Source organism: Drosophila albomicans, chromosome 3 (assembly GCF_009650485.2).
Source record: "Drosophila albomicans strain 15112-1751.03 chromosome 3, ASM965048v2, whole genome shotgun sequence".
Taxonomy (NCBI): Eukaryota; Metazoa; Arthropoda; class Insecta; order Diptera; family Drosophilidae; genus Drosophila; species Drosophila albomicans.
In genome coordinates, this window is record NC_047629.2 from 10966644 (window position 1) to 10992888 (window position 26245).

Here is a 26245-nt window from a genome sequence, read left to right on the forward strand (position 1 = left end):
TGAGTTGCCAAATTACATATGAACTCATTTATAAGCATTAATCAAACTAAAATGTTTAGTGGAGCAATTCGACTGATAATTTGAACCACGACTTTGCTAAAACTGTCACATTCGTGAATATTTCAGAGTTCTTTTCAAGTTGACAACTGCCACTGGATGAGGAAATCAACATTACTCATACGCCATGCATGCGCGGCACAATTGATTTACATGTTTTCAATGATGGCTTAGATGCGATTGTCGTGTACCCGCGGAGTTCCACAGCAATAAATATTTAGCTACCATTTTTTGTTTGTTTCTTCTGGCCAAACAACATGTGCTGCGAAAATCAGCCAATTAAAGAAATGCAAACAGCAACAAGAACCATAACAACCTTGCGACCAATTCGGCAGGCACAAAAAAAGGCAAATATATAAAAAAAAATAATAAAATTGGCACACACACTGTTGTTGTTGTTGTTGTTGTTTTCCTGCTGTGGCCAGAAGTAAAACCAATCAAGTGGCGCACAGTGTCACTATTACCACCTGACATTTACACAAATCTTGCTTTATGCCTCAACGAAATGAAACAACAACACAACAGAAAACAGCACAACACAACACAAAACAAAACAAACAAACGTCCAAACGACGACTTCCCAACAACACTGCTCGCCGGCTATCACTTGGCTGTGATCAAAGTGCTTGGACTTGGACCCAAACCGAGAGCTGCAAACTGAGGCTAAGACCTGGCTAAGACCTGACCAGCCAGCCAGCCAGCCAGGCAGAGCACCACGAGCAGCACCAGCAGCAGCAGCAACTATGGCGGCTTATCTTAAGAGCCGACCAACAGCAGCAGCAGCAGCAACAACAACAGCAACATCAACAACAACAAGAGTAGCAGCCAAAGTCTTTTGTATGCGAGGCACATGATGGCTGGTGCTGCACCACACTGCACCACACTCCATTGCACCACTTGGCATTGCCTGCCTGCCTGCCTGCCTAGCTGCCTTAAACTGATCGCTAACAATCAATTTATTGATTGAGGTCTCAGGTGTAATCGATAAGAATGTTTTTTTTTTTTTTTTTTTGCTTTACTTTTGACTTAGTGCTCCAGTTTTTTTGTTTTGCTGCCGCTGCAGCTAACATATGACATGGCTACATGACATTATCCAATTCGCATTTGTTTATCTATTGCATCGGCCAGAGTAAGTCTCAAGTCGACGTCTCTGCTCTCAACGTTGCAGCAATGTTGACCAAGCCAACGCCAGAGATGGACGTGAGACTTAATCGTAAATCGCATTAGATGAATTAATATCGACATCAACATTAACTACGAAAGCCATCGACCATTAAATCGATGCTACTAAGTAGCTACAAATCATTTGTTCAAGTTAAAGTTTAATTATTTCAATCATTTAATCATTTGAAAAAATAGGGGAACAATTAATATCGAATATTTGAATATTTCGTATTCTTCCACTGATCTTCTGCTTTTTGATTTATTTTGTTCAACTGACAATAGAATATTTTCTTGTTATTTTTAGTTTTTACAAACTCTATTGCTTCTTTCTCACAATATTGCAACTAGCATCGATTACAAACAAGTAGAGCTTTATTATCGATTTCTCCCTTCTCTTATCGTTTTATCCTTATTTTAAGTTTTGGGTAGCTTAGTCTAAGTGTTGTTTAGTGCCTACAGCTTAACGAATAATAAATAAAGCCGATAATAAATGCGTTAACGATCCAAAGACCACGAGATTTTAATATTGAGAATAGAACAATAAATGGAAACCTAATTTTTAATTGGAAAGACACTTTAAAGTTGAGAATCTAATTATACCCAGTGAAAAATAAAAGTGCGATTGAAATTAAATTAGCTTATTGAGGGCTTTACTTAAAAAGGCATTGCAATGCATTGGAAAAAATCGAAACTATAAAAGGAATATTAAAATTAAATCTATTTTATAATATTTGGTTGCTTTTTATTTGATAGAGTACTAACTTGAAAATGACTGATGAATTACCAACTCGCATTGTCAATTAATTAAAGATGAATCTTAAGGCCTTAATATCGAGAAGAAATTATTGATTGCAAGCGTAATTCCTTATTAAAAATTCGTTATAAAGTTGTAGAACTAAACTATTTATACCCAGTAAAAAATATAACTTTCAATGAGATGAATTAAGCCCATTGAGTGCTGAACTTAAAATGTCAATGGATGAAAACAAATTCAATCATAATGAGGAATATTATTATAAGTCCTTTTTATAATATTAATTGACTGTTTATCTGGCTAAGAATTGGTTTAATTTTATAGATTGAAATCGAGTAACAGGACTCTTAAATATAAAAAAGAGGAACATTTTCTTTAAAATTACTATTGTTGCTGTGCTCCTACAATTTTTTGTATGCATTTTAATCACCCACGGACTCTCACGTTGCAATCTCTGAGACTAATATTAATTAGACTCTTGGGTCATTGATTAGGCGGATAAGTAAATAATAAAGAAAAGACCGCGCTGCACTGCACAGAGGGAACGTGGCGAACAATGTGGGCGTACTCCGACGTTTTGGCCAAATTTTTTGTGGCAGTAGCTTACCACAGATTTGGTTAACAGTTAACAAGCTTATCGCTCTCTATACGGCAAACAAAAGGTGACACGACTGCAGCTGTTTTTTTTTTTTTTTTGTTTGTTTTTTGTTTTGTATGCAGTATATACCAACAAAACAATTTAGTATAGTTTGTTACTGTTTTCTTTTTGGCCATGCAGATAATTAAGGCAAGACGTTGCCAGCCAGTCAGCTAGCCAGCCAGCCAACCGGCCTGCTGGCCTGCCAGCCAGCTGCGGATGCCAATTTCGGATTAGCCAGGAATCACAGTGGTTCACCCACTAGCCAGGCTGGAGTCACAGTCAGCATCTATTGGCAGCAATAGCAGCAGCAGCAGCAGCAGCAGTTGCGGTTAGCTGCTTTTGTTGTTGTCTTGTTAGCCGCCAGATAATGATCTGAGCGTGGATCGGACAATTTAATGGTTACTATTAATAACGTGATACGAAATTGGCGTTAATTTGTAGAAACACAGCCGCAAAAATCCCGCTGACTAATTTGAGGCAAAACTAAAAGTGTAGCACTCTTGTTGCTGCTGCTGCTCTTGTTATTGTTGTTGTTGTTGTCGCCCACCAAAAAAGGATGTGAATGTGTGGTGTTTGTTGTGTGGTGTCGTGGCATGGTGAAGGTCTAACTAAAAGGGGGGAAAACGGAGGGAGGAACGCCGCCACAACGAAGTCATGAGTCAAATTTTTCTGTTTACACGAAGGCTCCATTTAGGAGCATGTGCGCGGGTGCTGTCTGGGCACGAATTGGAGGCGGATGCAGCGGCAACAACAACAACAACAACAACGGCAATAACACAATAACAACTGCAACATTGTGGCCAAGAATTCTTTCACAGCTACGAACAAGCCAAGAGCAGCGCAGTCTCCTGTCCTGCCTCTGTGTGTTGACTTCGTGGCTATTGTTGGCTCATTTTTATATAAGGCCAATTGCAGTCGCAGTCGCAGTTGCTGGTTGCAAGTTGGAAAGGCTCTAAAACCAGTGCAGTGCAGTGCAGATGCCAGCTCCATTCCGATTCGCTTTGCTCTACTCTACTCTGCGCGGCACACATGTTGCATGCCCCCAAAACAATGCAAATTGCTAATATGCAGCGCGTTTTTGGTCTCTTTTGCCTCTATTACATTTGCTTGGAGACAAATTTTTTGGGGTTTTTTGTCGGCGGCACTTATGACCAATAAATATGCAGCTACAATTTCGTTGCATATGGCATTGTCTGACTTCTGCCGTCTGTCTACGCTGCGCTGCGCTTGCGAAATTAGCTGGCAGCTAATGAGCTACACGAGCAGCGATAAAGAGAACTGCAATCCAGATGCAAATACTCAGAGTATTGCAGCTCTTTTTTTTTTTTTGTTGTATTGCAGATGCAATCGATGCCATATCCAGATCGATAAGCAGTTTGTAGTTTACTTTTTGAGGAGCAGCCATCGATGTCGATGTCGATGTCGACATGTCTTCGTCGTCATCGTCATCGTTGCTTTTGTTGTTGTCGTCGTGGCATATGATTCGTGTGGGCTGCGACTGTGTCCCTTCCATTTGCTGGGTCTCGGAACGAGTATCGATCGTCAGCTGAGATCGTCGTTAACATGTTATTGCACAGCACTTTTGTCAGCTTTCGAATTGTTTACTCACGAAAGCGTGGATCTACTTACTCCACCTTCACCTTCCCCTTCTCCCCCTCCACCTCCTCAGATCTGCCTAGACCTCTTCGAAATCTACAAAAGATCGCAGGCTGCGTCTGCAGCGTGTCTATTGTATTATGCACACAAGCCTATGTGCCATTTGTTCGCATGCTCCTTTTTGGTTGTTTTTTACAGCTGAGAAGATGCGCAAAGCTCACACATCGCAGCCAACACTGTGCAGCAGGTTTTATTTTGGGTGTTGATTTATAGGCAACACGGTGTTGGGCGTTAGCTGAACGCCAAGAGCAACGCATGTCTGCTGCATTAGTTTCAGCTTGCAACAGTCGAAAAACCTGAACTGACGTTTCTAATGTGCTAAAGTATACGGCATTCCATTGATAAATAGTCGTGAGAAGTACCTTAAAAAGATTTACAAGTAAGGATTAAAGTGAATGCACTGAAGTTGCATTTTATGTTTTCCGCTTGATTGAATACTTTTTCAATTAAACAACATTCATTTGGTATTCAATTAGCTAGTCTCGCAGCATCCCGAATCAATTTCAACGCCAAACTGGAATCTGGACATGTGATGGACTTCGCCATGCATTCAAATTGACTGAGAAATCGGCTGAGGAGGAGATGCAGCCAAAGACATTCAAATCATCATCCTCACCCATGAGGCAGTTTCCCCACCCAAATGCCTCACTGCACATCTCTTCCCTCGCCCCTTGCAATGTGCATTCCATAGTCGTAGCCGCACCCTGTGTAGTCCAGTGTAATTTTTGGTTCGTGTGGCATATGCTGCCCTAACATTTTGTAGCTGCTGCCGCTGACGTCGCTGCTGCTGTCGTTATTGTTGCTGTTGTGTCAGTTGCACGATTGCCAGAGAGACAACGTGTCTCCAGTGTCATCAGCATCTCCATTTTTTCCTCCGTTTTCTTCTGTATCTTTTTTTTCGGGTGACTGCTGCCACCGTCGCTGTCGCCGTCGCCGTCGTCGTTGCAGTCGCAGTCGAAGTTGGAGGCGACGCTGCCCGTTGTTATAGTGCAGAAAAATTACTATGACAACGCTGGAAACAAGTAAACCACAGTTTACATTCACTCAATTTGGTGCGACAGGGCGATGGGAAGAGAGATCTGAGGAGTAGGAACGGAAGCGGGAGCGGAGGAACGGGAAAGCTGAAGAGACAGCAGTGTGGCAATGGCAGAATCGTGGCGTGGTGGTGGCACGCTCATCTTCAATTTTTCTACGATGCGACGTCTCTTTGCTTTGGCTTTGGCTTTGGGTCGGGCTCACACTCGTGTTTCCCCTGGTTTGAACCGCAAGGAGGAGGAGGAGAAGGAGGAGCAGGAAGGTGGTGGGATGGGTACCTAGTACTGGCACTGACTGCGGCTCTAGCTCTAGCTAGAGCTTGAGCTGGCACTGTTTTGCCGATCTGCGCAGCAAGATGAGTGGTTGGCAAAAATGTTTGAATGCGATCACGAACTTGACCTTTCACATAACCTCAAAAAGGCAGTCACTCAGTCAACTCGAGTCCAAGTCAACTGCGAAGGAGCCGCGACAAGCCGCGCTACATACGCGCCATGTTAAACACTGCCAGTCCCCTCCCCCTCCCCCTCCCCCTCCCCTTCCCATTCCCCCCTCACCCATTAGACGAAGGACGGAACCTGTGTATATGCCTGGTGGGTGTCAGCTTCAGCTTCAGCTCCATCTCTAACTCCAACTCTAACTCTAACTCTGACTTCAACTTTAGCAGGCATAATTAAAAAACAATCGCCATGGCGATTTCCTTCGCAATGAATGCGCGCGGCCCGAGAAATGCATTTTGAGTTGTGTTGGCTTAGAGTCGAGGAGCGGCCTGCTTTGCCTCCAGTTATGAGATGGCAAACAGCGATGTGGTCCCCATCTCTATCGGTTCAGATGCCAAAAATCAGCAGCAACCGGATCGATGAAGTGCAGCAACGGTAACACTAAGCCACAACAAAACTTGCATATCATTCAATGAATGGTTGTAGAGAGGTGCCCCATGTTGCCAGTTCACCAAGTCACCTCTTTGCCTGTTGCCTCGTCTTAAGGTCGTTCGCTTTGCCAACGACCCTCGTGTCGGCGCATCTACTTAACCTGAAAGCCTATGCCCCTAAGTGCCGTGCCAGCCAGAAGAGGACTACACAGACACAGGCTGAAACTCAGACTCTCAGAGTCTTAGACTCAGACTCAAACTTCGGCTCAGCGCAAGTCTGTGGGTATGGCACCATCACCATCACCATCACCAACTCCAACCTCCTTCTCTCCCGGTGTAGTACCGCCTTGAGTTCACTTATACCTCGTCCCCTTCATCATCGCCAGCCTCTCATCTCCTCAGGTCTGCGGTGGTTCAACAGCTTTATTTATGGGCTGTTTGGGTAGCTTAAATAAATCAAGTTGTAGTTGTTTCGTTTTAGCTGCAACGCTTCCCAGCCTGCAATTAGACTTGGTGGGAATTCGCACTCAGGTATCCCAAAAAGTTGCACGGCATTTTGCCACATTTTGCTCATACCCTGTAGCCCACATTTAAACGAATAACGTGGCTCGTACTAAAGACATACTGAAAATTGATTAAACTGATGCTCAATAAGAAACCCTTTCTTTTATAGAATATAGTATTGAATAGAGTTTAAGATATTGATGCATAAAAATAATCATTTCTATAATTTTGAATATAAAATGAAACCTTTAGACAAATAGCTCATTTGTTTTCCTGAATTGAATTAATTTCTGGATGTGTATTGTAATTTTCAATCTATTATGGAGGACTCTTTTTAGAGCAAGTAATTTGAATTACTTTGGAAATCTTTCTAATGGAAATTAGACTAGACTACAGAGTATGTGATAGTGCAGCAATAATAATTGCTTTGCATTATTTTTTCATTTAGTTCATTCGCATTGCCTTAGGCAATCGGTAATCGGCTATGGGCTATCGGCTTTCGGGGCTATCGGGCCCGCTGCCTAATTGCATAATTATTTAAAAGCTATAATTTATGTAGCGAAATAGTCAAGTGTATATTTAGGTATAATATACATTTATATATGTATATACATCGATGTATGAGTGTTTGGATGACCGTTAAACTTGAAAAATAAGCCAGGGGTCCCCCATTATGTGCCGTTTGTTTTACAAATTTTAACGCTATTTAACACATTTGCCACAGATCCGCAGACAAGTCGACAACTCGCGTTCAGGTAGCACGCCATAAAGATAGACCATTAAGAGAGGCTGAAGAGCTGAACGAACAAGCGAACGAGCGAGCGAGCGAGCGAACGAATGGAATGAACTAAGCGGAATGAATGAACGAACCTTTCTACGCGCTTCTCAAAAGGGGCATAGAGCATAGTGTATTGACAAAATTAATGATGCCCTCACTAATATCATGCCTAATTGATTAATATGCGCAACTGCGACTGCGACTGAGACTGAGACTCAGATTGTAAGTTGTAGACTTGGTTGGCTCTAATGAACAGCGCGCGTTTTGGCTCTTAGCTGTTAATCTTACTGTATAGCCATTTAAGGCAGCTACAAAACTGATCCCAAGCTCTGCTTCTTAATTAAATTATGTGTACCGCTGGGCACCCTACGGCCACAACAGCAACATCAACAGCCATAGCCACAGTGGAAGCAGCCCAACAGCCCAACAATCTTACGACTATCTATCTACATATTTGTCTATCTATAGCAGCCAAAGGTATAACCATCCATCTAAAAGATGCCCAAGTCGTTGATGATGTCGCTGCTGATGAGTTGGGCTGAACTTAAACTAAACTGAACCGAGCTGAGCTGAGCTTAGCCAAGCCAAATTGAAGTCCGGGACTAGTGGGCAACAGTTTGGGGCGTTGCTGTTAACTTCACACACACACACTCACACACACTGCGCCAAGTCAAGTCAAAGAGAAAGGCTGCCAAAAAGGTCAAATGGTCAACAGCTGGTGGTCGGTCAAGTGGCAAAAACCAACAAGAACGAACAGCAACAGCAAACAGCTACAGCCCAGTATACTCTCTATGGGCTTGTTAGTTGCGCTAGATTATAGCCCCCCCTCTACCCATCCATCCATCCATCCATCCATCTGTCCAACTGTTCCTCTACCCATTGGGCCAGGGTTCAGTTCAGCTTTTTGGGTTCTGGCTCAGTGGGTAACCAACAGCTGTGGCTCATTGTCGTTTCGATGCGTTAGAAATGGAGCTACACTCAGAGAGAGAAATAGCGTGATTACGACGCCAGCCAATGGCCAATGGTTGACTTGGCTTAGAGGCTGCCACTTGACGACTGATCGAACTGAACTTGCAACTTGTTGCGTTCAGTTGAAGAGCACGCATTCTATTTGTATTGACAATTAATGCGTCTCTGCTTCATTACGTATTGTTTATGAGTTGCATGTCGTGTGAAATTTCAGGTTAATTTTCTCATTAGTTTCAAATTCGCGCAAAAAGCAAACTAATATGTGAGGATACTCGACTGTTTGACACTCGGTCTTATTATTAAAAATTACAAATTCTATTACGATTCGAATTACTTCCAACATTATTAGGCATCAAAAGTATTAATTCTGAGTGTTGGGTAGTTCAAAAACGAACGAAAAAAATTGTCCTATGAATAAGTTTACATGATTGTTCTTTTTTCTTCCTTTGTTCAGTTTTGTTATTAAGTTTGATCATTTTCAGTTAATCACTTTTGATCAAGAAACCATTTTTGTTCACTGTTTTGATTAGTGGTTCTTTTGCAGTCTGTTGTCCTTCTCTCTCATCCAGCTACTTAAACTTAAGTGGCTAATCTTATTTTGTGTTTTCAGCGTTAAATGGAATGAACTAAGCGGAATAAATGAACAATCCTTCCTATGCGCTTCTCAAAATTAATGATAATTGTAAATTAATTTTGTGAATAATTCAAATTGAATTGTAAATTAGTTAAAATTGAATTAAAATGGATTGTGGAAATTAATTTTGACCCACATTTAAAGTAAATACATAAAACACATTTTAAGAAGTGAATAGTACTTAAAATAAAATTATCGAACGAAGGAAGTCAAAAAACGAACAATGAACGAAATTGAACTATGAATGTTGGGAACAAAATTCAAAGAACGAGTGGAGCGATCTAGTTCTGATAAAAAATAATCAAACGAACATAAATTAAACGAAGTGAAACAGCGTTTTATTGTTAAAACGTACCTAATGAGTAACATACCATTTAGTGTTGATCTTAATATTGGTGAGCTTTTATAATCTAGGTTAATGATTAAATTAAGTTCGAGTACGAGACTATCTAAGTTTATATTGCTTAGTCGTTTTTAAAATATTATATTATTCATACCTTGCTTGTACAAGCTCAATACAGACTAGCAAAGCATAAACTCTAAAAGTAAACTATAAAAAGTATAATGTAGGTCTACCCTTCATGTAGCAGGTATAAATAATATAATCTTTTAAAAGCGACTAAGCAATATAAACTTAGATAGTCTCGTACTCGAACTTAATTTAATCATTAACATAAAAGCAAAACGTTGACATTGAGTTATTGCCATATAAGAGCGAATCATTAGGCGAAGCACCCGGAACAATCCAACTAAAACTCGATTGAACACACGATTGATAGTCGGTATGAAAGTGAAACCGGAACCTGCTTCTGTGGGATGCTTCGATTCGTGGCCAAGACAAGAACGATTGAGCGTTAAATAATGCAAATCAAAACGTAATTGAATTGAAAATGACTTTAATGATGAATGGCCATACGATTGATAATGCGTTCGAGTTTAAGTAAAAAAGTTAAGTGACAAAGTTGTAAGAAAAATCTTGGCTAAAAGCTTTTCAACTTTCAACTTTCTTCAGAGTGTGAATAATTTCTAAACGATAGTTGGAAGAGAAAATGTTCTGGTTGTCAATTTTTCCCGCAAGCCACCCACAAAATTTGGAATGTATGGTCGCTGTCATTTGGTATAATTGAAACAAATTTCCACCGTTTAGTCTAAGAGCTCAAATGCAAATTGGTTACATTTTGGTTGACCCGCTTTAACGACTCGACTCGACTCAAACCGAACTCTTGGGAACTTGATTAATTGCTCGAAACCATAAGCGTTGCCTTATGCTAATAATGTGTCTCTCAGCTCTCGAAGCTGACCAAGAAAACGGTAAGTGTTGGTTGAAGACACAAACAAAAAAAAAAAAAAAAACAAAAACATCCCAAATGGTTCTTATATACTATATAATTAGCAACTTACCGCGCGGCGAACGTAAACTCAAATCAACTGGTTCAACTTGAACCGGAGGGCCCTCTGCCTGTAAGAAAGAGAGAGAGGGAGGGATATAATGAGTGAGAGGGATAATCAGAGAAAGAGGGTGAGTAATATCATCATCAGTATCATCAGCATCATCGTCATCATCATCATCATCATCAATGAAGCTTATTAGCTATGCAAGTAAACAATAAGGCCATAAGCTACAGCTACGGCTAATCAAGTTTGACAAAATGTTGCGAGAACTGTTCAACGGCAGGGAGTCGACCTACAGTCTGTATGTGTGTGTGTGTGAGTGTGGATGGGTGTGTATGTGTTGTGGTATTTATCTGGTATCTATAAAGCTGCGTGTTTGGTAGCTGTTTGGGCTTATTGAATTCAACTGCGTGGAACAACCGCAAATGACTTCCGTCGTTCGAGAGGCATCTGCCCCATATGAAGACCGCAATTGTTGCGCATTATGCGCGAACGCTTACGAAATCTTGGCCAATAAAATAACGGCAATAAAACGAAACGAACAAACCAAACCAAACCAACAACAACAACAACAAAAGCAGCAACATCAAAAAAGATATATATAAAAATAATATTAAAAATATTAAGCTATAATAAAACTGCGCAAAGACCACAAAGAGTGGCTAAAAACAGTTATCGGCTGCCCGCAGCGCCATAAAACGGATAAATTTTAATTTAGCACTGCATATGCATTTGTGACTGGCCACATGAGGCACCACGAAGAGGGGGCAGCGGCAGAGGCAGAGAGACGCTGTAACTGGAGGTGCGAAAGCGCCAACACTTCGAGACTTGCGGCGGCACTCGCAAGACTTTTAGCCAAACAACAAGCTGCCAACAGCCACGAGAACAACGAGCAGCAGCAGCGGCAACAACAACAACACGAAGAAGAGGAAGAACAGCAATTGCAACCACAACAATAACCAAGCAAGCAAGCGAGCAAAAGTGCCCAGTGGGCAACAACGACAATTGTCAAGCTTGTAGTGCAAATTATGAAAAAATGTCAGCATCGAGTGGGCGATTTACAACTTTACTGGCCAACTTCTAGATGCTGTGATTTTTACACTTAGCCAACTATACAGCCAGCTAGCTAGCTGGCCACGCGATGTGGATATCATACCACGTAGATATCATTCAATAATTGGGTATAAAAGCCTGATTCAGCACTTAGATCGCAATTTGCCATTTAGGAACTTAAACATTGATTTACTGCTTTTTCTTTGTGCACAATGCGTTTTATTTGAATGCTCTAAATTATTGTTGAGCGAGTGATTGCAATTTGCAAATTACAAATTATTCAACATAATGTTGTATGATTTATTACAAAATCTGTATGAATCATTGTAAGAAAACATTATCAGCAATGTTGAAAAGAAAACATCTAAACTTTTGAGTTCCTCTATTAATATATAAATTTTGGAATTATATTTGAATGTTGCGATACTTAATTTTATTGTGAGATAATAACGTAATACCTATTATCTCATGAGTATACCTCAGATTTTGATTTTCTACATACTACTATATTCATATGATATGATTGAATACGATATATTTTCAATAATATTTGAAAATACTATAGATAACCTAAAATTATCGAATGAACTTATACATTTTTATGTTTTTCATAAGCTCTGGTAAAAACATAATAATTTCTGTAAATTTTCAAGACAGAACATTGCAGTCGACTGATTTCAATATTGCAATTCATAAAGCTCATAAAATTTATCTATTATCTCATGATTAGAATTTAGATTTTTAAGTTATTCATAAATTTATAATAAACTTTGTGCTTAGATGAATTTATACAAAACATTTTAAAGTATGTGAATCTATTTTGTAATTCATAATGAAAAGAAAATCGGTATTATCCAAATTGATCTATAAGATTCCTTTAACGATATGAAAATATGAATTACCCTTTAAGTGCTTATGATTGTTGCCATGATCTCAAAGTAAGCTTTAAAAAAATTAATAATAATATAAAGTCATCAAGGATAAAAAATGTCACTAGTTCTTAAAAGAACTTCATCTATAAGTAGTACTTATTAAGTACCATCATTACCATTTTACCATCCTTCACCACAAATAAAATATCTATATACTGACAAGCAATATTGCACACGTGTAGACAACACAATAGTTGTATCTGTAAAATAATAACATACGTTTTGCATCAGCTACTGACTGTAGTTGATATTTATCAGTTGTAATTAAATGCTGTTCCCTTTTAGTAGTAATTACAAGGTATTACAACAGTCGAGCCCCCCTCGCAATGGACTGACTTTTACTGCTGCGATTGGCTATTGTTGTTGCAGTTGTTGCGTCTGCTGCGTTTATTTATCACAGCAACGACAACAACACGACAAACAAACAGCTAGCAAATGCTCAATGCCTTTGAAAAACAACATTAGATTAGATAGTTTGTCATTGATTTGGTCTGGGCTGGAAGCCAAGCCAACCCAAGCATGCGATGCAATGCAATGCAATGCGATGCGATGACTTTTGGCTGTTTATCGTTTATCTTATGGATTTCATTGGCAACAACTTCATCGCGGTATCGCCACCACAGACACCACAGATGCATTGCAATTGATATGCGACCCTAGCAACTGTCCAGCCATTTTATCTAATTGCCTCGCTTAACTGTGCTGATTTATTGTCAGCGATCTCGATCTCGATCTATCTCCAACTCACTTCACTTCACTTTACTTCACTTCAGCTCAGCTCAGACTATTCCCCCTACTCCCCTCTGGTCGTCTTGCCCTTCTTTATGATATTGTTATTGGCGTTGGCAATCGCTGCGCTAATTTGTGTGAGACGTGCAGAAATTTCTCCTAGGCGCCTAGATCGAGAGGAGTTGGCCATTAGTTCGAGTTGGCTTTGATCATTGCTTCTCCTGGCCATTTCTTGGCGATGGCCAGTTTTATGGATTGTTTTCCGGCTGGTATGTGAGCTGGCAAATGATATTTGCTGCTGGAATTTTTCGGCCAAGAGCAAAAACCAAAGAAAAACATTGTTGAAGTGCTGCTTTTTTTCTTGCTTCGGGTCTCTCGTAATTGGCAGCGATTGATGAGTTTCATGAGGCGACCAATTGTAGAGCTGGGAATTGTTGCTTGATGTCACTTATGTTATGACTCTCGTAATATAAGCAGACAAACTATATCACTTACTTGAAAGTCCATAAGCGTAGTGCCTGACAAAGAATCTGTCATGATTTAACACAATAATCTAATCATATATAAGTGTTTCTATATTTATATATATAAACATTGGCATTGCCCCAAAATTTTGTTGGTAACTCCATTCGTTCGAGAGTTAATACTGATTTGATTTATATTGGGTTGGTTTTATCTTCTCATTCATTTAGGATATATAGAGCTTAAAGTTTAAATCTACGTTTACCTACTTAATTTATGTATCTAAATTAAATACTATACATAACTAAAAACTAATTTTCAACTCAGCGATTCATTTTAACGGAAGAATGCAAATTATGGGCCTTTCAAAAAATATGTAATACATAGTATAAGCAACCTAAAATAGGATATGATTACATTTACGCTTTTTTAATCGATTGTCAAAAAGTGGAAGAATCCCACAGTAGCGAACACAGCTTTTCTATACAATTTAAACAAAGTAATGTGAAAATACATCAAATTTATAATGTCAAAAACTATAAATGATATAAAAATATACCATAAAATTATACTAACAAGCTTTAAATATCTTTACAAATATGTGCTAAATTATCCGAAAAAAATAGTTGGTCCTTATTGGTGAAAAACAGTTTTAGAATATAGATAAATCAGATAAGATCATATTTTTAAGTATTCTACATATATAGTAATACAAATATAAAAGCTCGGACAAGCATCACCGAATCTTCCCAACAGTCGAATTCGCCTGTCAACCTACTGCTTTAGCTTTATAAGAGAAAAAAAGACAATACTTGCAGAACATAAAGACCCCTATTTAAGTATTTTATCCCTGAACATTATTAAGAAAATGTTTATTGTATGTGGAGAATATTAATAATGATTTAAGTGAAACTCACCTCCTTTGCTGACAGAGGGTCGGATCCCAGTCCATTCTGCAAGCAAACAGAATAACATGAGATAAATGTGTTGACTAATTATACAGAGGTGTTAGCCATCGCAGAGTTTGAGCAAACAAACGACCGGGGAGAAAAGGGAAATGGGCATAAGAAATGGAGTCGTGCTGGAGAACTCAGAGAACTGAAAACGGGGGCACATTGCAAACATATGGCATATGGCATATGGCGTTGGCGTTGGCGTTAGCATTTGGGTTTAGTGATTCAAGTGGTGCTTACCATGAAAACCATTAAATTGTAAAACGTCTTACAAAACAATAATTGCCCGGCAACGTTCTGGCCACGTTACAGAACTGCGACGACTTGGAATTGCAGCAACTGCAACTGCAACAACTGCGTTTGCCGCGGAGACGAAGACGGAGACTGAGACAGAGATGGCGCGACACGACGGTGACGACGACGATGACGATGAGGACGTGGACGTGGACGTGGAAGTCGACGAGGACGACGAGGACGACGACGACGGCGGTGATGCTTGAAATAATCGCTGCAACTATTGTAGTTAGTCTCTTTTGTCGCAGCAGCTGTTACCGTTTGCTTCTGCTGCATGCTACCCGCCAAATCAATGATAACCAAACACAAGTACACAATAAACACTGAACGAACACAAAAACACGGGGAGACTCTCAGTCTTGCTCGCACTCACATTACTTTACAATATACTGTGTGGAGTGAGTGGAGTGGAGTGCAACGCACCAAGCGGGCGGTAGTTGAAATTGCAATTGGTTTGGTTCCTCTTTGGGTGATTTTAGTTGTTGTTAAGGTGCTTTAGCTTTAGCATTTGCTTTTGCTTTTGCTTTAGCGACGGCAGGCCAACGCGGGGGCAGCGACATCGCCAGCCGCATTGTGCAAAGTTTTGCAGACGAAGCGCGAAGCTTCACGGTGCGTGACGCGCTGCAGTCCGCGACCAAGACCAAGACCAGGAGAACAGGTGGGGAGGGAGGACGTAGCACAGTTCATAGAAAGAGAGAGTGGAGTGTGTGAGCGAGAGGCAGCTGGCTCATAGGCAAATGTTATTTGACGAGGCGGCAAGCCATAACCGAATTGTGTTCTGTTCCACTATTCCAACGCACTTGTTGCTTGCCTTTGCTGTCTCTCCCTCTGCCGCTGCCGCAGTCGCGGTCGCTGTCAGTGTTGCTGCCTGGCAATTTGAGTTGGGCGTCAAACGCATAAATTCATAAATACATCCGGTGGGTCACTTATTAGCACTTATTGCAGCCAGCTTCCTGGGCGGGGGTGTTGTTACACTTTTCTTGCATATCCGCTCAATTGCCGGACACGCAGCCGCGGGCGCAGCAAACAGCAATCAACGCACACACACACACACACACTCACACACTCATACGATGCACACTTAATTCGATCAACGGCTGTTGCTGATGTTCTTGTTGTGCTGATGTTACTTTTGCTATTGCTATTGCTATTCGTATTGCTATTGCTATTGCTGGGGCGTTGTAATCACGCGCCGTTGCTGTTGTTGTCGTTGTTGTTGCCGTTGCCGTTGCGATGTTGTTTTGTTTGTAATCAAAAAGGCTAGGCACATGCTACGCCCCACGGGCTGCCGCGTGTGTTTAAATTTATTGACACTACACTCTGTACGTTGGTGTTGGTGTGTGGACTTGTACTTATGTGCAAATTACAGCACATCCGTCTTAAAACGCCATTTAAATCAAAAGCACGCACGCACGAACAAACGAACGCACGCACGCACGCACGCGTAGAACTGTGTAGTAGTCAGTCGACTGAGAATGCCGGCTGCCAATGCTGCGAGATGCGAAACGAATGAAACTGAAACACAGCCGATACACACGCTTACGTTTTTATCGGTTGCATGCATAAACTTACACTGAAAGCAATGCAAAAGAAGCTTGTACCATTTAACGGCAAGCAAAGCTGCTGCCAAAGCAGCCAAACAAAAACACGAAATCAAAAACGAAAACGAAACGAACGAACGAACGACAAAACGAAGCGCGACACACGACCGACTAGCGCCACGTTCGCTGCTGGAATGAAACTAGCCTGCCTGAGCAAACATGTTGCGCGCTGTTGGAGCACATCAGTGCTCAGCACTGACGATAGCTTTTGTATGAGCTGTGTGTGTGTGTGTGAGTATGCATGCTTATATATGTATGTATTTGTGTGCTTGCCAGTTTGTTTGTTTTGTTAAGGTGGAGCTAGGCTAAATGACAAGTTGGCGCGCATATTATTGGGTGGCCAACTGTTTACGTTGTCTCACACACACACATGCACAGCTGTGTTAGCTTTGCGTTTCAATGTGTTGCGTTGATGTGGCGCTTGTATGTGTGTATGTGCTGTTAATTAACATGCATTGCCACACACAGACGCGTGACAAGTTTGGCGTAGGTGTTGGCGCCAGCGTTTCTCATTGGCTGACGGCTCTCGCCCAGAGGCAATTAATATGAAGCGTTTGTGTGTGTGACAGCTATTTTGTTGTTTTTTGTTAGTTGGTTACACGTCCATCAAACATGTTATATGTTGAGCTTAATCTCAGCATCAGCAGCAACTGAGACGAAGTGGCGAATGGGTGAACGGAGCAAACGGATCAAGCGAAAAAGCAAAAGCACATGCGCAAAACATGAGACAAAAAAGCATTTTGTTTGGCATCTGTGGGAGTTTTTCTTCTTTACTTCTTACTCTGTCTTGCATGCTCTCGCTCACTCTCCCTCTCTCGAACTCTTCACATTTTGCTTGCACCGTTAGACGCCGCTGATCCACTTTTCCACGCGCTTTGACAACCATTTTTGGTAACAATAAATCGTGATACATCATCAAAAGTCAATTCAAATATGTAGACAACGTTGCTTTTGTTTTTGTTTTCGTTTTTATTTTGGTTTTTGTATTTACGTATGTATTTGATTTTGGTTTTGCTTTTGTTGTCATGCCGCAAATGCGAGACACAAAAAAATATTTTAATTTTAATTGATTGTCGAGCGAGATTTACGTGCACCAAAAGTTTCTTCTCACGCTCTTGCGCAAACACACTCACACATACGCACATATGTATGCACAAAAAGACGCTGCACTTAGATGGCAGGATTAGGATTGGAATTGTCAAAATGGAAAATGGAAAGCTGTGTCGCCGTTTCTTGCACGCAAAATACAAAACACAAAATAACCAACTGAGATTTCCCCATTTCTTATACTCGCGTTTGCGCTCGCGTACTCGTATTGTCTTTAGCGTTACGTTTTTTTACCCGAATCCAAATCAACATAAACGCAACTGAAATCAATATAGTACGTGACTTAAGCGTAGCCAATGCGTATGGCCACTAAATCAGACGTTAATAAAAAATACATCAAAAGGCAATGCTAACAAATGACGTGCTATAATTGCAGGTAGAAAAAATGTTGCATACTCTTGAGCGACTTTTTTTAAATAATGCTATAAAAGTGCGATTCTCGAGGAGCACTGAGTTTTAGCGGAGACAGCAACCGGCAGAGGATATTTAGATTTTTATGTCGAGCAACTAAAAGTATGCAATGAAATAGTATTAAGAACAATATGGTAATGGTAAGGTATTTATTTTAATGATTATTTATTTAAATTCATAACTAAAATTATAAAAATATTTGTAGAATGCCGAAAAGAATAATGTCTCTAATGATAATGAGTTGATCTCAAACCAAGCAGATAAATGCTTAAAAGTTTATGACAGTCTTATGGAATCAACCAAAATTGAACTTGCAGAGATAACCATTTAGTTAAATTTTATAAACAAAAAATAAAAAATAAGTAAATTAATGTAGGTTAGAACGGAGATCAAATGTCCCGTCAGGAGATTTTACCATTAATTTTATTTAAAAATGTGATTAAATTTGTGGAATGGAGTATGGAGTTAATATATTATGCAATACATATGGTACATACATATATGTAAAATATTTAATTTATACATAGGACAATTGATTTTATTTGTAATTATTTGTATGGTTACTGTTTTATGCAAGTTACCACACAGCAGGTAAAGAAGGCTGTGCCCAAAAAAAACCCTAGACGTGGTTTTTCTGCTCGGCCCTCGAGGTCTAAGTTAGGTAAGCCCCGACAATGTGAATTTGTCGTCCTTTCGCTGTGTTTTCCAGCGGAAGTTCGAGCGCCGTATTAATCGGGTATTTTTGCTGGCAGGCAGGCGGATAATTATATCCGGAAATTTGACTTTTCGCTCGTATTTTTGGATTTTTGTGTTTTTCTAGATGAGGTTTATGAGGACCCTCTGCTGCATGCGCTAGTGTGCGTGTGTGCGATTGGGAATTTACTAATTACGCATAATGAAACCTTTTTGGAGTTTCCTTAATTTTTATAAAGGGTCTAGGATTTAAATGCTATTTGCAAAAGTGTTTAAATTAAAAACAATATTCAATTAAAATTATTAATTTTCAAATTTAATTATTTATTTGAATTATTTAAACAAGTTCCGGCACTTATAAGAAGCTTATACTTAAAGGATATTAAACAATTTTTCCACAACTTCGCATTTCGGGAGTATTAAAGTCTTTGATCTTTAATTTGATGAGGTATGATATTCATTGTAAGGCCTAACTATCATGGCTCCAACATGGTATGTGATATTTCCTATTCTACAGCAATCTTTTTGATTAAAACTTTCCTATTACTCAACACCGCAATAAAGCTGGTTTGCATATTTTTTATTTTATTTATGACATGTGTTTTAACACAATTATGTTTTAGCAAGCCTTAATGTACCCAATTGATTTTAAACAAACGATTCAAGTTAGTTTTAGCAAGACTTAATGTACCAGATTGATTTTAAATAAACGATTAAAGATACAATGCATGATCGGTATAAAGTGAGAGTTTTTATGAACCCAATATCATAATAATAACGATAACAGTTTGTTAACTATTGTGCATCCTAGGATCTTCCAACTGTTTACGCTGTACGCTTATAGTTCAAGGAATGAATTAATTAGACAAGATAGTTATTGATCTTGTCATACAACAATATATGAATATAGATATTTCTAAAAGAGTAACCGAATAAAAAGCAATAAATTTAGCAATTTTTTTAAAACTACAGCATAACTCTGTTAAAACCCAGAAAAAAACAATTTGCAGCCGCCCTGCAGTGAGAAACTGCGAGAGAACCAAAGCGAATTCGCCATTAACGATGCGTCTGCAGCAGATCTGACGTCATACCTGCGCTGCGTTCGCCTTAGACCCGAAGAGGCAGTCGAAGCGTAGAGAGCCGACAATTGCGTGCGCTAGAGAGAGACAACTAGTGTTGCGTGCGGCGAAGAGCGAGCAGCGAATGAGGAACGAGCAATGAGCGCAGCGCAAAACATTGATCTGAGCAATGGCCGGCAGGATCATGCGTCAGTTGTGTTTCGTCATTGCCGCTGCGCGCACATCTCGCAAATCGCACTCCGAAAGCAGATAACGGTAAAACGAGTACGATCGAAAAGTGTTACAACAATTTATATATATTTATAAGTTATTCATATAATACACGTAGTATTATATGCAAGTGTTGAACTCAAAGCAAAGAAAACAAGACGAAATTGAATATCAAACGATGAGCGCGCGTTCGGTGTCGCCAAAAGTGCTGCTGGACATTAGCTATAAGCCAACGCTGCCAAACATTATGGAGCTGCAGCACAATGTCATCAAGCTCATTCAGGTGGAGCAGCAGGCGTACATTCAATCCCTGGAGCAACCAAATGGTCACTACATGCCGCATCAGACCCATCAGCAACATCAGCAACAACAGCAGCAACAATATGCTCCATTGCCTTCTTTGGCGCCGAATGCTGCGGATTATGCAGCGTATGGGATCACAGAGCTGGAGGACACAGATTACAATATTCCTAGCAACGAGGTGCTCAGCACCAGCAGCAATCACAGCGCTCAAAGCAGCCTGGAGCTGAACAACAATCAGAATAACTTTGAGCAACAGTCGCAGCAGCAGCAACAGCCACAGCAGCAGCAACAGCAGCAGACGACGGCTGCAACAGGAGTTGTTGCAGTTGCAGCTGCAGCACAAATTCCACATGGCTACATTCTCAATGAGCATGGCAAGCGGGCTCGTAGCAGCAGCGACTACGATTGCCAAACGGATTCACTGACCATGCAACCCGAGCACAAGAAGTTGTTGCAACAACAACAGCAACAGCAGCAGCATCAACTCTATGTCGACTATTTGCCTACAACTGTGGATGAAGTTGCCGCTGCGCAGACTCAGACACAATCTCAAACGCAGGCAGCCACACACAACTCCTGCGTTTCCCCACATTCTCACTCCCACTCGCATTTCGACTTTGCCGCCGACGAGGACATGCAGGAACACAAGCCAAACATCTTCAAATACGGCGTCTATCCTCAAGCTATTGCTCAGCAACAGCAGCAACAACAGCAGCAACAGCAACCACAGCAGCAGCAGCTACACTTCCAAAACAGTTATAGACCAGGGTAAGTTGAAACCTTCATATATAATAAATTCTGTCAATTCCATATGAATCTATATTTGTCCATAATTGAAAACTTAGTCTGAAAGTTTCATGCAAATATTGAATTCAACTATGTATATTTAACTGTTAGGAAATTAGGAAAATGTTGAAATAAGAGAAACAAGTTCAATCCAAAAAAAACATTAAATATAGTATATTCATAGCTTTAACGGTGCATAGAATTGAAAGAATCAGATCATTTTTAATTATCTAAAGTACTTGAATAAAATAAGCTCAATTTAATTCGAAAAAAAAGTCGCTTAACTTGACCCTTTATTTTAGATACATCAAAATATATATTTCTCTTGAAAACATATGTAAATGTAGTAAATATAAAAAGTTTTAAGAACAAATATTAAAGCATCAAAGAACTATAAATTCAAGAAATCGAAGCTTTAAAATAGTCAAGATACTAACCTTAAATAAAAATCATTTTTTAAAGTAAAAATCAATATTTTGCATGAAATAACAAGTAAAGACAATATTAATCAACTTAGTAAACCAACAAAGAAAGTTTATCAAAAGATTTTTAATTCATTTCATCAAAAAAAAAACTATAGCAAATAAAAGTTTGTTTGCTTTTTTATACCCGCTACCCATAGGGTAGAAGGGTATTATAACTTTGTGCCGGCAGGAAATGTATGTAACAGGTAGAACGAGGCATCTCCGACCCTATAAAGTATATATATTCATGATCAGCGTCAACAGCCGAGACGATCTAGCCATGTCCGTCTGTCCGTCTGTGTGTCTGTGTGTCTGTGTGTCTGTCCGTCTGTCCGTCCGTCCGTATGAACACCTAGATCTCAGAGACTATAAGAGATAGAGCTATAATTTTCGACACCATTTCTTATGTTTGCACGCAGATCAAGTTTGTTTCAAATTTTTGCCACGCCCTCTTCCGCCCCCGTAAATCAAAAAAATCGAATAACAAGCGTAATTTAAAAGCTAGAGTTGCGGATTTTGGTATAAACAATAATAACTATAGTATTTATGATCCCTGAAAATTTGGTTGCGATCAGATAAAAATTGTCGAAGTTATTAAAGAAATACTTTTGTATGGGCAAAAACGCCTACTTACTAGGGGTCTAATTTGCTTTGGCCGACAATCTGGTATATTGTGCCGTCTATGGTATATTTTGAATGCGGTACTATATCGATATACCAAATATACCATGTGGTATATTTTTTAGTATTTTTAGTATATTTGCTATATTTTTTATAATAATACCCCAAAATATATTTTTAGTATGTTTGTAGTATAATTGGTATGTTTTGAGAATAATACCGCAAAATATATTGCTTTTATTCAAAATGGGTAGCGGGTATCTCACAGTCGAGCACTCTCGACTGTAGCTTTCTTACTTGTTAATTCTCAAATATACAAAAAATTTAACTAGATGGACGAACATAAAAATACGAATTAAAAAAATTATAAACAAATAACGAAATTATAAACATGTACAATAATATAAAAAAGTTTAGATATCTTTTAAGCAAAGTCGTGGGATGTTTGACTTTTGTTTTTTCAATATCGTTCTTCTCTAACTCTGAGATAATTTTCTATTTCTGTTGCAGGCAAAACTATGATGCATATGAACCAGCAAACAGCCTGAATGGCAGCGCCTACTCAAGTTCCGATCGGGACGATATGGAATACGCCCGACAAACCGCACTCAGTTCTGTGGGCGGCTATGCCAAGGAGGAGGACATGGAAGGCCTTTCGCCTGCCTGCCTGGGCGATGACAGCAGCCTGTTGGACGCTGTCGATGCATCCGGCAAAGCGTTCCGCAAGCCTCGACGTCGGCTGAAACGGAAACCGAGCAAATCCGAGGAGACGGATGAGTTCAGCAATCAGCGGGTGATGGCCAATGTGAGGGAGCGACAACGCACCCAAAGTCTCAACGATGCCTTCAAAGCACTACAGCAGATTATACCGACGCTGCCCAGCGACAAGCTGAGCAAAATCCAAACCCTCAAGCTGGCCACAAGGTAAGTTGTACTAGCAAACACAATCAAAGTTATCCTTAACTAACTTTATTTTATATTCACTTTTTGTTTCTCCAGATATATCGACTTCCTCTGCCGCATGCTGAGCTCCAGCGACATTTCGCTGCTGAAAGCTCTGGAGGCACAATCCTCGACAGTTACAACAGGTTACGGCAATGCCAGCACGCTGCTCAGCGCCGCCAATGGAGCTGAGGCCGATCTCAAGTGTCTGCGCAAGGCGAATGGTGCTCCGATCATTCCGCCCGAGAAGCTCAGCTACTTGTTCGGTGTCTGGCGCATGGAAGGCGATGCCCAGCATCAGAAGGCATAAAAGGAGTTGCATGTTTTTTGCCATTGGGGCTTCCAGTTACTGAAGAAATCGTACACACAGCGTGAATAATTCCAATGCGAGTGCTAAGCGAGCACGAGCAGATCTTTCCATATCTTATAGATGATTAACCTAAAAATATTATTTAAACACAACAAAAAAAAAAATGAAGAAAAAAGAACACTTAAAAAAACGGAGAAAAAAAGTAAAAATAAATATCAATTATTTTAGGTTTAATTATATGTCTAGCGCTAACTAAATTAAATTGTATAAATTAAACGAAGAAATGAATTGAAGAAAAAACACAAAGATTCGCCATTTTGTTTGGGTCGTTGCGGTTGCCATTGTTGTGGTAGTTGTTGTTGTCGTTGTTGTTCTCATTCCCCCATTAAATTAGGCGCGAAAATGTCGTCGTTGTCTTCGTTGTCGTCGCAGAACTTTCGAGGGGGGTCTGGCCCGACTTTATATGCCACATATATAAGTAGTTAATTCGCATGAATATTTGTGGTGGGATCGACAGAGACGACGACATACTTAGAGCGTAACGTCATGCGGCGATCAAACAGTGTGTATCTCAAAGATACAAAAATGTATCTGCATCTCACTTGTTCATGGGAAGCGCAACAACTGAAACTGAAAAATGCCAACGAAGATGGAAACGGAGCCGAAGTCTACTGGGGAGCTGGGAACACATCCACACATCGCACATCCGGTGATTTATGTGCATTTGTTTAATTCTCTTCTTTCTTTTCTGTTTTGTCATCCTCTCCCTCTCGCTCTCTTTCGCTCCGCTTTCGGTTGCGACATAAAAATTGTTTACAATGTATTCGGAATAGTATTTATGTTATGTCGCCCAAAAATGCATATTTAAAATGCACATAATTAGCTCAGTCAGTTGATTTAGTCTCTGAAGCGCTTCAAAGGCGCAACAAATATCATTTTTAGTTGCTTGACTTAATTGCTTTTTAAATGACAGCTGGCATGAGTATTTTGAGTTGCATACAAAGTACGCGTATGATCTCTTTACCATATATGCGAATATATCTACATATATGTATATATATGCATACAAATAGATCTCCAGCCGTTGACAGGTTGTTGTAGATGCGGAGACTCATAAGTGGGCTAGATCACACCACATGAAAGCAAAAAGATGTTTAGATAAACACATGTATGGAGGAGTATTTGCAAATATATATTTTGATACATATGTATTTATGTTTTTCCTTTGCTCCCTCTCTGTCTGTCTGTCTCCCCGTCTTACATTCTGTTATGTTATCTTCGTCTACAAATTACTTTTGCAAATAAATACATTGTGAATTATATATTTGTATTCATAGGAAACATACTTTCTAAACATAAGAAAGAAATATTGAATTAAGCCCAAGATGATTTAGAATTAAACCAAGACACAAACATTTTAAAATCAAGACCAACATTCTACAGTACCATAATTATAGACTTCCCTTAAGATTCTTTTCAGCTCTTATTAAAATGAACAAGTAAGAAAGTTACAGTCGAGTGTGCTCGACTGTGAGATACCCGCTACCCATTTTTAATAAAGGCAAAATATTGCGGTATCATTTTCAAAATATGCCGAAAATACTAAAAAAATACTAAAAATATATTAAATGATATGTTTGGTATATCGATCCATTTAAAATATACCATAGACGGCACAATGTACCAGATTGTCGGCCAAAGCAACTCAGACCCATAGTAAGTAGGCGTTTTCGCCCATACAAAAGTATTTCTTTAATAACTTCCACAATTTGTATCTGATCGCAACCAAATTTTCAGGAATCATAACAACTATAGTTATTATTATATATACCAAAATTCGCAACTCTAGCTTTAAAATTGGGCTTGTTATTCGATTTTTGATTTGCGGGGGCGGAAGTGGGCGTGGCAAAAATTTGAAACAAACTTGATCTGCGTGCAAACATAAGAAATGGTGTCGAAAATTATAGCTCTATCTCTTATAGTCTCTGAGATCTAGTGTTTCATACGGACGGACGGACAGACGGACAGACGGACATGGCTATATCGTCTCGGCTGTTGACGCTGATCAAGAATATATATACTTTATAGGATCGGAGATGCCTCCTTCTACCTGTTACATACATTTCCTGCCGGCACAAAGTTATAATACCCTTTTACCCTATGGGTAGCGGGTATAAAAACGTTCACCAATTCGTGTAAACACATTTCCAAAATTTATAAAGCTAAAAATGCAATTTTTATTTTACAATTATTTATTGCTTTTAATTAACATTATTTATTTATTAAGACCAGTAATAAAATATTTCATAGCTTTTAGGTATAAAAGAGAATTGCACTTTACAGAGATTGAAAATTCTTGCTTTGAGACCTCAAACCATTAAAAATAGAAAACTAGAGTATAGTCGGTTTTGGGAATCAAAATAAATTTAACAGCTTCAAGTAAAGACCTTCGACCATATGAAGCATATACATATATTCTTGATCATCATAGTCAAACAATTTGATTTAACCATATGACATGTGTCCGATCGTCAAATCAACAATCTATGTTAATGCATTAATTATCCATAATCTATCATCTTTTACATCTTTGGTATAGTGTGAATGAGAATAAATTTTATTATGTTCTGGATGTAGACAAAAGATTACTAACAAATTTATTCTTTTTTAAATGGCAAACTTAAAATGGTGCACTTATCTACTTAAATACAAATAATTCATAAAAGTTGACTGAAAATCGCAAAAATTTTTGACATTCAACATTAACTAGTTTTTAAGTATAATCTCTACAAAAATGGCTCATTTATACAAATAAACACACTTTTATATTTTGAAGTGTCATTT

At 39.4% G+C, this 26245-nt stretch overlaps 2 protein-coding genes across 4 annotated transcripts in view; one reads left to right on the forward strand and one right to left on the reverse strand.

The window, feature by feature from the left end:
- The window catches only part of LOC117568051 (Krueppel-like factor luna), a 39036-nt gene extending 22445 nt beyond the window's left edge, over nucleotides 1-16591 (reverse strand). The window contains exons 1-3 of the mRNA XM_034248397.2: nucleotides 14821-16591; nucleotides 14545-14580; nucleotides 10461-10518 (exon numbers count right to left, since the gene is read on the reverse strand). Coding sequence (XP_034104288.1) covers nucleotides 10461-10518; nucleotides 14545-14580; nucleotides 14821-14832 — 106 coding nt within the window. The 5' untranslated portion in view covers nucleotides 14833-16591. The remainder of the gene's footprint in view (nucleotides 1-10460; nucleotides 10519-14544; nucleotides 14581-14820) is intronic.
- The window catches only part of LOC117568053 (protein twist), a 91185-nt gene extending 67507 nt beyond the window's left edge, over nucleotides 1-23678 (forward strand). The window contains exons 2-5 of one of the 3 annotated variants that reach the window (XM_052003876.1): nucleotides 19659-20029; nucleotides 20094-21046; nucleotides 22660-23073; nucleotides 23149-23678. In XM_052003876.1, coding sequence (XP_051859836.1) covers nucleotides 19904-20029; nucleotides 20094-21046; nucleotides 22660-23073; nucleotides 23149-23401 — 1746 coding nt within the window. In that variant the 5' untranslated portion in view covers nucleotides 19659-19903 and the 3' untranslated portion in view covers nucleotides 23402-23678. Of the gene's footprint in view, nucleotides 1-19658; nucleotides 20030-20072; nucleotides 21047-22659; nucleotides 23074-23148 lie in introns of those variants that run through there. The other 2 variants (XM_052003875.1, XM_052003877.1) reach the window with 2 other exon arrangements.
- The last annotated feature ends 2567 nt before the right edge of the window (nucleotides 23679-26245 follow it).